The sequence below is a fragment of the Colletotrichum karsti genome, assembly GCF_011947395.1.
Source record: "Colletotrichum karsti strain CkLH20 chromosome Unknown Scaffold7, whole genome shotgun sequence".
NCBI lineage: Eukaryota > Fungi > Ascomycota > Sordariomycetes > Glomerellales > Glomerellaceae > Colletotrichum > Colletotrichum karsti.
The window spans coordinates 262327-272710 of NW_024065907.1; the positions used below are offsets into that span (position 1 = coordinate 262327).

The 10384-nt window shown below is 53.0% G+C and overlaps 2 protein-coding genes across 2 annotated transcripts; both read right to left on the reverse strand.

Moving 5' to 3' along the window:
• Nucleotides 1–6721: 6721 nt before the first annotated feature.
• CkaCkLH20_02912 (uncharacterized protein) lies at nt 6722–7324 on the reverse strand (the record flags this gene model as incomplete). Its single annotated transcript, XM_038885631.1, has 1 exon — nt 6722–7324. One exon carries the CDS (start codon nt 7322–7324, stop codon nt 6722–6724), a length of 603 nt encoding a protein of 200 aa, XP_038748830.1.
• A 2282-nt stretch (nt 7325–9606) lies between these two features.
• Nucleotides 9607–10049, reverse strand: CkaCkLH20_02913 (uncharacterized protein; the record flags this gene model as incomplete). The annotated part of the gene is made up of 3 exons (XM_038885632.1): nt 9607–9712; nt 9778–9890; nt 9951–10049. The coding sequence occupies 3 exons, from the start codon at nt 10047–10049 to the stop codon at nt 9607–9609; spliced, it is 318 nt and encodes a 105-aa protein (XP_038748831.1).
• Between the last annotated feature and the right edge of the window lie 335 nt (nt 10050–10384).

A 10384-nucleotide genomic window follows, 5' to 3' on the forward strand; every position in this document is an offset into this window, starting at 1 on the left:
ATTCAACGTGAATTCCGCTCCGGGCAAGTACGTATCACGGAGTATCGATCGGGTACCTACCCAGGAAAACAAACTTGCATCCCCATCCAAGTAATTACAAGCCTTTGTTTGACAGAACAACAACAACTTTTTTGACATCTTCACTTCTACCAGGTAGTCATCACGTCGTCTGACCTGAATACCGGGGCTCCTTCTGCCCGGCGCAACCCACTTCGAATATGCTCCGGGCCGCAGCTCTCGCCAGTCTCTCGGCGTTCCTCTTGCTCGAATTTCCACGTCTCATCTAATCATCTCATCAACTTAGATTCTGCCCCGCAAGGCAATGATCTCCTTGTCTCAATTTTCTGCCTGGTCTCTATCTGACGACGTCTCCTCCCACCGTCAACAGAGGCAACACGTTGTCAACAGGCTAGAATCCGCTACCAACAGGCTACGGTAAGGTTGGCTCGGATCACCATCCGCCAGAATAGCCCAGCGCACGCCAGCGGATGCCTCCCGTTCCCCGTTGCCTTGCATTATTCATAAAGTTGACCCGGTCGATCCCAGGCTGATCATATGGGCCAATTACAACGGCCAGCACCGGCCATCTCTCGGTAACGAAGACGGCCTTTCGGCCTCCGACTTACACACGCAACCACCGAACAACCGACCCCAACCCTGCTCGCCTTCCAACAACTCCTTACCACGAGACGTCCTCCCCGGCTTGCGCCGCTTCACCCCATACAATTTCACCATCGAAAACCTTCTCAACGTTCGCCATCAAGATCCGGACCCAAACTCCTGGGTTTCCCTGGACCCCCTTCTACGGACGTCTAAGCCTTCCTTCTCGTGACCCCTATTCACTACTTCAGGGTCTTTCCCCAAGGGGACAGGGAGAAGCCGGAATCTCGAAATGGCGCATTTAGACTATTCGCCTCCTTCCCCCGCCAGCACGGCATGTCGACATTTGTCCATCTGTACACTGATTGACAAGAGTACACATCTGTCTACTTCCTGTCTTGTTTCCGTCATCTCGTCCCATGTCGCCGACCGCAGCAAGGATACTTTCAATATCGGGTAGCTTGCCGATTCTTCGCCCGTTATTCTCACTGCCTTTATTGCGATGCTGAGGTGCCTCGCCAGATGTCTGCTGTTGTTGTGTCGCGCCGTCTTCTGTGGCCTACTACTGGCTACTCTGTACGCAGGTACTAAAAGCGGACTTCGGCCTCTGCTAATCTCCAGTTCGGCCGAGGCTCGACTCCACCACCACGTTCCCCATGACGTCTAGTCGCTTTGGAGCCTCATTGCTTGTCGGCGCGGCCTCTGAGCCTGTCCCGCCGCGCGATGCCTTCTTGGACTTGGCACCTGAGTCTCGCCCTCGGCCGGTCTCTCGAATTGCTGATCGAAGCTAACACCCCTCAAAGAACCTTTTGACCGGTGCGCTCGTGACTGTCGATGGACGTCGGCACTTGCAACTCAATATGGCCATGTCATCACCATTTGCTCAAACCATCGCACGCGCTGACAAAACGTTTAGGTGCAAGAAACGTCATCCTGGTACAAAGCCCTATCCAGACACTCGGGTCCGCTATCAGACTGATTGTCTGTCTCCAGTCTCACCTTTCGGCCCGCACCCCTGGATTAGACAATGGAAAACTTTAGGGTACAAGATGGGACAACGCGGCTCGACTCCCAAACGGCGCCTCCGAGGTTGATGGGTCTCCCGCCGGACAGTCACAATCTCTTCACATGGTACACCCTCTGAGAGAATTCTGCATCACCCACAGCAAACATGTGGATAACAACAGGTCGTCCACCGTCCGATGATTGATTCTCGCCAGGGTTGCACGTTTTCCCGCTGGAGGTGGATATTCGGGGCGCATGATCATACGCGCTCAAATTTTAAATCGAAGGACGACTTTACTTCGCAGCCGAGGCTTGCGGTGGACCTCCTCCTGTCAACATTAGTCTTTCCGCCATTACACTGAACTCCGGGTCCGGTATCTCCCGCGAACGGGATTACGGGGTTACGGTGCCCGGGCGCCGTATTTTCTTGGCATTGGCCGGTGCCGGACCCCGGGGCATCATGGGACGGATCCATAATGCCGGAGCAGCAACACTGCGAAATCCACCCTTGTCGGAGCCGGACTTGATCCATTGCTGAGAACGGGCGTCTCCAAACGGAAGCAAGCAACACAGAACATCACAAAAGATACGGTCGACTTTTGGGCAAACGGCGTCTCCTTGGCTGTGACCAATACAAGTGGTCCAGGCCCATAGCTGAGCAAACTACGTCACGGCCTGCCTTGTTTGCAATCTTTTTATCCTTGATTACCTCCAAAGTTCTCGCGGTCTAGAGCAGGATCGCCAAGGTGCCTTATTCATTCACTGCACATGGTGAAGGGGCTGAACCACTGGTAGCGGAGCTTGGCCGTAGCTTGACACGAAACAGACGCCTCTTGAGTCACGCCACCGGCCCCTGTTTGCAGGACACTCGGAAGAGTGGAGTCATTCCCCGTTGCTATCTCCGGGCTGGATCTGAGATTCCTTTGGGGATCTCTGCAAAAATTGTCGGAGGGCGTTCGGGAGCGGCACAGAAACCAGTCAATTACCAAAAACCTAGTGGGCCGAGTTGTAAAACCCGATAAGCCCAGCGACGTGACAACCACAGCAACACATGCATGAAACGACATGGCTCCATGGCCTATTGAACATGGGCTGACTCTTTTCATCGAATACCTGCCTATGCTCAGCACATTGCCGCCGCGGAACGCACGAGTCCCGACTGAAGACGAGGCTTGATTAACTTTCGTCTTGCCGCCGCGGAACCCATGGACGCGAGCGGTGAACCTTTCAAGTCTTACTGTGTATCGCCAAGTATCGTGATCTTCGGTATCGTGGTGTTTTCACGAGTTTTGTGCGGAGTTTACACCTTGGCAGGAAGGCAATCTGGGGATCTACGACCGCAGCATGCCAAGCTTTTCCGAGGACCTGTGTGGGTTTCTTCATATGTCAGCAGGGAGGCTACGGTGTTAATCGAGATGATTTACACACGATTGGCAGACATTACATCAACATCTTGTCGCTGCCAAGGTAGCTCACCTTTGGCACGAGTCAAACATCGCGAGTTTACGATCACGACGTGCGTTAGGCTCCACAAGACTTTCAGCTTCTCTTATCTGGGCTCAAAAAAGTGCCATCCTAGGAGGCCCTGCGACTTGTTGCTTCGCGAGCGCCTGGAAATGCCTCATTGGTTACCTCATCCATTACGAGAAGGGAAAAGAACCGCCGACCAAAGACTGCCAGACAGAAAAAGTCTGCGTTCTTCACGATGCTGGCAATTTCTGCGGACAGGGCCCGCGCACGAGCAGCAACAGAGGCCCCTGAACAAATATTTACGTTGTGTGATGATCTCGTCATCACCTGCCCGAACGCCCTCCGACCTAAGTCCGCCCCGCTGAACCACCCGGAGAAAGCACACCCACACCAGCCATGCATTACAGAACGGCTGCCGTGTTACTGATCACGATGCAAAGATTTTCGGCGCGGGGCTCTGGGTCTTTCTTGTTCTTTTTTCTTCCGGTGGGGATGGGTTTAAGTCGGTCTGTTCCGCGTTACCCACATGTTCAGCATGGAAAGGAAGCGCGTCGTACGATGAGAATCCCGATCAGTCAGCGCCGTCACGGAGCAGTGGAGATGCATAACTCCCCCACTGCGAGGCCTGCCGATGCTGAGGCCCGGTTATGGCCCGGCATCTCGTTGCGGCACTTCGGCGTCTGAACCCGTTCGGTTGTCGTAATGGGAACCAGCGGCCTGAGCGTCAGGCGGCCGGAGGGTTGTGTCCGGTGGATCGCGATCTCGTCCGGTCATCGGAGGGCCAACAGATCAGAAGGGACGGATTGCGTGTGCCGTTGACGAAGCTGGACGCGAGATGCTCGCGTTGGAGCGAGTTTCTTCGACGAATAACCTCGCACATGGTCGACTTGCGATCAACCTATCGTCGACGCTTATCAAGTGTGAGTGTACAGACAGCGTGACATCTATCGCTTCATAGGCCCTGTCTTCGTGTCTACAAGTCTCACTTTACTGCCGTTTTCTTCTTCAGGATTCTACCATCAATTGATCTTCAAGGATGATATGACGGCAGGGCTGCAGTCTTGTCCCCGAGGGAAGTATCTCGAGAGAATCTAGAGTCGTCGCCATCGTGAAGCAGCCGAGGCTCCTCAGCCCATTACGATCGAGGGGGCTTCAGGCAGCATCGCCAATGACGCAGCCGACTACTGGCTGGTGTAGCAAAGCGACACAGCTGTTCAGCTGGCCCTGGAAGTCGTCAATGCTCCCTCTTAGTGAAGTTGAGATGCCTCACTTACCCTGACCTGGAGGAGGGTGACTTCGTCCAATCTCAGGGATTTGGTTTCGCTACTCTCACCTGTCTCTCGTGTCCTTCGGATGCACCATCTCGGCTCACGGCTGTGAGAGTTGTGGTCTTTCTGATTGTACTCTGTCTGACATGAGTCAAAAAGTCTTTCTTGAACAGGATTGAGGTTGGATCATGACACATACGCGGCTATTGAATGTCCTTTTACGTCGAGCATCCCCTCACATGTCACATTCCCTGAATTTCAGCTTTTTCTGTTGACATGATGTGTCGGGTTGCTACACAGACGACCTTCCTTTGGGGAAACCCTTCGAGGTTACCTCTGTAATACCAGCTTCATCTTGTATGATGTACCCAGCCTTCGTCTACTTCGAGGACATCATGAAAGTAGATATCCTACCCAAAGACTAGGCTGATGAACAGCCTGGCGGGCCTCGTGCTCATGAGATCTATGTAAGTGTTTCTGGCTGTGCACTTGAAAAGAAACCTTGTCTATCGAATTCATTTTCCAGGACTTGAAGCTCTACACCGGCCCATGATCCTGTGAAATGACACTCGCTGGAGATACTCTTTTAGAAGAAGTCGGTAATCAAGCCCCAAGGCATGACATACCCTGAACAGTAATACGTAAAAGACAAGCTTTTGGCGGCAACCTTCAAGAGCACATTGAATCCGGGTACCGGCCCATGAGAGGTGTCAAAACAAGCCCCCTTGTCTTTGACGTCCTCAGCTGAACCCCGAGCTCACCATTCCATGTCGAGACGGGTGCGGACGAGATGTCGTTACGAGTCCAGCGTATGTACCATCTCCGAAGCATCAAACACTGGCCCATGAAACTCGAGACATGCTGCAATTCCTCCTCCTGTAGGAGACGAAATGCTTCTATAGTTCACGAGCATACCTCAAACAGCCCTCGACGCAGCGAATGAACGAACCAAGCTGACCCCGAAAAGAGCATTCTCGGCCGAAAACTCAATCATCACAACTCCCCCACGGTGATCCGGCTCCGTCTCGGCTCCATGCCAGTCAGAACGTTGCGGCCGATTAGTGTGGGCGTGTGCAGGAAAGAAATGCGAAGCACGCCATGCCATAAACGCCTTCCCGAACTTTATTGCTTCGGTCGTTTGGAGGGCGCACGCTCTTTTCTTTCCTAATCAGCCGAGGGAATATCGACGGTTCCGGATCCAAAGTTCGTCGCATGTTTTTATCATTTGCCATTTGAGGAAATGGTGCGGGTGACGAGGAGGCCAGAGCTCCCTCAAACACCCCCCTCCTTCTCATCCTCATCATCCTCCTCCTCCAAACACATCAGTCAACTCTGTTTTGGAATCGGATCCGGCTTACGGGCGTCCGAGGGCCGGGCGTTCGGCATTCTGGAGCAGGACCTTCCTCGAGTGTTGGGAATAAGCTCAGTAAACCGGCTTATACGAAAAAGGTTCGTCGTAAGTCGTGTGTTTAATGTTCGGTGGGAGGGGGGGCACGGTGGGAACTCGAGGTGGAGGAGGGGTTCGGTTATTGTGAGGTGGTTTAAAAGTATGTAGGGGACGCGCGCCTATTCTGAAGGTGAGTACGGGGACGAGATGAATGCCGGTTTGAGAGGGTTTGAGAGGGGAATGATGTCTGATACTCAGAATGCGGCTTTGTTTCCGCTCCGTCTGGTGGTGGTGGTGCTCTGGATCGTCTGGTGAAAGCCGTCGTACTCGCGAGTCTACATGGCGTCCCAGGAGAACGTCGGGTCCGAGTGGGATACGCCTGTGGTTGAGTTCAGCCTTAGGAAGGGCCCCAGTTTCGGTTCTGGTTCCGATCGAACTCGGGAGCGGATTGGTGATATCTATTGGACGGCGGTTGGTTTGCTGAATGCAGTATACCTTACGCCTCGATTGATCAACGCTTGTGATAAAAGGGTTGTGATAAAGGGGTTGTTGTGGTTCGTCGTGGAGCTGGGAAGGGGTTCGTTCGGCGATGGTGCCGCGGTGTTGGGATTCCTGCGGTCTTCGGACGGATCGCATGACGGGAGAGAACATGTGGGTATGACGTTTTGTGGAATGACGATGGTCTTGGGTATTTTTCATGCCCTCGCTATGTGTCTTGTTTGGGTTTGCGATAGTCAATCAGGTTGGTTCTGCTCAGGTGGATGGCGAAGGATGGATTGGTCATCGGAGCATCGCTTCCTTTGGCAGTGTAATTCAAGAGGTCGTACGACCAGTTGTGAGTTGTAAAGATTTGTTTGCGAAATATGCCTAGGGATATCATTTTGACTAAACAATACAGCGTGATACAAGACGGGGGCAACCAGACTCTCACTAAACAATACATGTACTCGTACACGAAGCTTTCTGACCAGCTTCAGCTGGTACCATGATCCTAACAAGCCATGCGCTCCAGCGAGTTCCAAATCTCCTTGTACGCGCATCTCATCTGGTTGACCGTGTGTCTCAGGGCCGAGAAGTCGGGCTGGCTCCGGTCATACAAGGCCGCCTTCAACGGTTCAATGACGTCGCCCCGGAAGTCCATATCGAGACGGAGCAGGACCGCCCGCGTCGAAGGGTACCGGATCTCGGGTCTCGGGCGTCGTAGATGGCTCTCCAATCTCCCCAAAGCTTTGTCCAGTCGGACGACCTCGCGGTCGTATGCATCCCTCTCGTCACCGCGGAGCCTGATCGCTCTCTGTGCATGGTACAAGATCAAGCGGGCTTTTCTGACGCTATGCGTCATCTCTTCGGCGCTCTCCACGACCCGGGCTGGATTCTGGCGGACTATTTTGATGAGATCTTCTTCCGAAGGTTCTTGAGCATGGAGGATGATGGGCGACGCAGGTGAATGAGAGCGGCGGCGCTCAGGTGACGGGCTTCGTGGCTGGTAGATGTACGGTTCGAGAACACTTTGTTCATCGTAGGAGTCTGGCCGTGATACTTGTATGATTCGCGGTTCCGGATACTCTCTGCATTCGCTGTACGGGTATCGCATGGTTGAGTATCTGGTGCGAGTATATCTCGCAGGGCTGCGTGAACGTCGTCGGGTCTCGACCCGGTCTTTTTCGCAGTCCTTCTTCCCCCCACCGAAACAAGAGAGCATGTGAATAATGGCAGGGCCTATCGTAGGCATTACTTTGGGATTGATCTGAGTTTCGGATGACAAGATTTGATATGTGAAAGTGAAGCCCTGGCGTGGGGAACCAGTCTGGTGCAACGACTTCTTTTATGTTGAGCAGCAGCCTACTTCTCATGACTTTTCAGAGGCAGCCTGAAGTCAAGATGAATAGCGCTAGATGGTCGACTTTTCTCAAAAACTAGTTTCAACGGCGTATATCCATTTGATCGGTCGGGGCTGAGCCGTCGAGGCCAATTTAGACTGAACGACGCCGTCTCTGTGGCGCTTAGCTCATGCGAGCACTCGACCATTCTGAAGAACTCTTTACTAGCTTAGGCTCACTGAGGTTTGCGGACGTTGGGACAAGGCAAGTTGAGCGATGGACCTGGCAACCTGGAGCCCTCTTTCACTAAGGTTTAGCGCAGTATGACACGTTTCCAAGCATGTTGAATCCACATTCATGTTTGTGTGTTCTGATATATTGGAATCGCTGGTTTTCTAATATCAACGTATTGTGTATTGTACCTATGAGTTCCACTTTTGAGGCCGACGACTTGTGTCCCTACGTCCGACGAGCTCCTTCACCAAAGACTTCGCTTCTGTGATATAATTCTCGAGATACTTGACTATGTCGCGAGTATTTTTCCCTTCTCATGTGACGGTATCAAGCCAGGAGGTTCTGATTGAGAGCAACCGGGTTGACATTGTGCCACTAAAGCCGTTCTCAGCGGTCCTACGATATCTGTACGGAATTGTTCAGGGTCCAGTCGAAGTAAATCTGCTCTTCTTGACACTTTTATTCGTACTAGAAGGCAGCCAAAATGAAAGACTTCCAATCCTATGTGTATACCGGTATTCTTCCTCAACGTCAGCTGTGGCAGGATCCCGTGCCTGCTGTACCTTTTCGTCTCCGCATCAGGATGACATAGCCGTATCCTCTCAAGGGTCCTTTCGCGGACATCATCGGACAGCTTCTTCACCATGAATTGCAAATTGTAAGCTTAAATGTTTCATGCTGTGTCTCTCTCGCACTTGGCTCAGGGTGCACAGTTCGCTACACCCAGCTTTGGTGTAACCATCCGTCTTCGACTCTCAATTTACGACATACAGCATGTACCGGGTGTACTGTCAAGACTCTGAAATGTCCGAAGGGCCTCAAACAGAGAGCCATCTCCTCTTACTAGTGAGTAATATTACTCACGAGATCAAATTTCCTGTTTGGCATAACTGGATTAGAAAGATGTCCGCACTCACGCCCAGTATCGTGTGCGGTCACTTAGAAAGTGAAGAAACGCAATTTGACAATCGACTTTGAAGAGATGACAACCCAGGTTCGCCCTTCAGAGCTCTCTTACAAGAGATGCAACTTATGGGCTTGACGGATCGCCGATTGACCGAATTACTCTACTCGGTTCTCGTTGCCGCAGACGCAGAGCTTAAAGGACCTCTGAGGGGTCTTGACGTGAGTTGGGATATTAGTCCACGTAACGATACCTCGGGGTCTGCCGCCTTGTTTGAGTTAATTAGTCACACAATTGGCGGCCGGCAGAGACGATACCGCGAACTTTTCGACGCAGAAAGTGTGGCAACATCTGCTACATCACATCTGTCCTCACCCAACTGGCTGTTCTATTCATACAGGAGTCTTTCTTTATGCCAGATGGTTCTACTGGTACCGCCACAGGGAGATATACTCAGCGACTGGCAGCGTACCTTCTCTTTGATCTCAAAGGCACACTCACACGAAGTCCTCATTCGATAGCCAGCGTCATGGCCTTGTTCGCGGGGGGGGGGGGGGGAACTGTGCAGCAGCAGCATCATACCTAAAGGCGCAGAGTGGATGAATAAGAGGGAGCTTGACCAGCTGTCCGAGGATTATCTGTTTGCGCTGGGTTGGTGGAGTCGCGATTCACCAGAGGAAGACTCCCGCAGTACAGACAGTTCCGCGGATGCTTCGCTGCGCGAGGAACGATGCGGTATCGACATTGGCGCGCCTGAGAGATGGATTCGGCGAGACGGGAAATGGGGATGACAGGTGACTGACTGGTCATCGGTCAAGTGGAGAAAGCGTGGCAAAGCTCAGCAGATACAGAGGTGCAAGTTCGGAGTTTCGATGTGCGGTGTTTTACTGTTTTGATTCAAAGAGATAAGACATGCAACTAGAACTGGGCAGAAACAGCAATGAATCCCGTCGCCTTGCCCTCAGCCGCCTGCTTCATCAGCTCCTGGTAGACAGCGTCCTTGGTCTGGTAGTACTCCATGTCCCTAGAGTCCGTTAGTACACATCCTCATAACAACTACGACAGTTGATCAGGAGATAGAATACTCACTCCTCGCTGGCGAAAGTGATCTCATACACGATGCTCCACGGCTGGGAGCCCGGCACGTCGGTGAGGACCTTGCACTTGCTCGCCTTGGAAGAGACGATGTACGTCTGGCCGTCCTACAGGTTCACCCAAGTCAGTCAGAGTCCGGTTTGCATCGTGACGACTCGGTAACGTACCTTCTTGCACTCGCTCGCGAAGTTGCTGAACCTCTCGACGGCCTCCTCCTGCTTGACGCTGTCGGCGAGGGCAATGAATCCGATTCTGGTGATGGCCATGGTTGCGGTTTAGGATTATATGTTTCGTGCCGGACGATAAGATAGACAGAGAGAGATTGTGGATCGAGGACGTGAGCTTTGGGGATGGTGTTCCCCTTTGCTCCTGATCGATGCAGACGGCCTTATATACACGAACCGGAACCTCGGCGCCCCTCCGGTCTGGGAAGTCATGCCGCCCTCTCGGCGCGCGCCACGACAGTCTCACCATGCCGCGGGCCACCCGGCGGAGCAACGACCCCGTTCCAGAACCAATTCTCCGAGCCCACGCGGTACGCCGATAGGCGAATTGGTCAAACCGAAGGACCACAGCCACCCATCGGCCGAGGACGATCCCC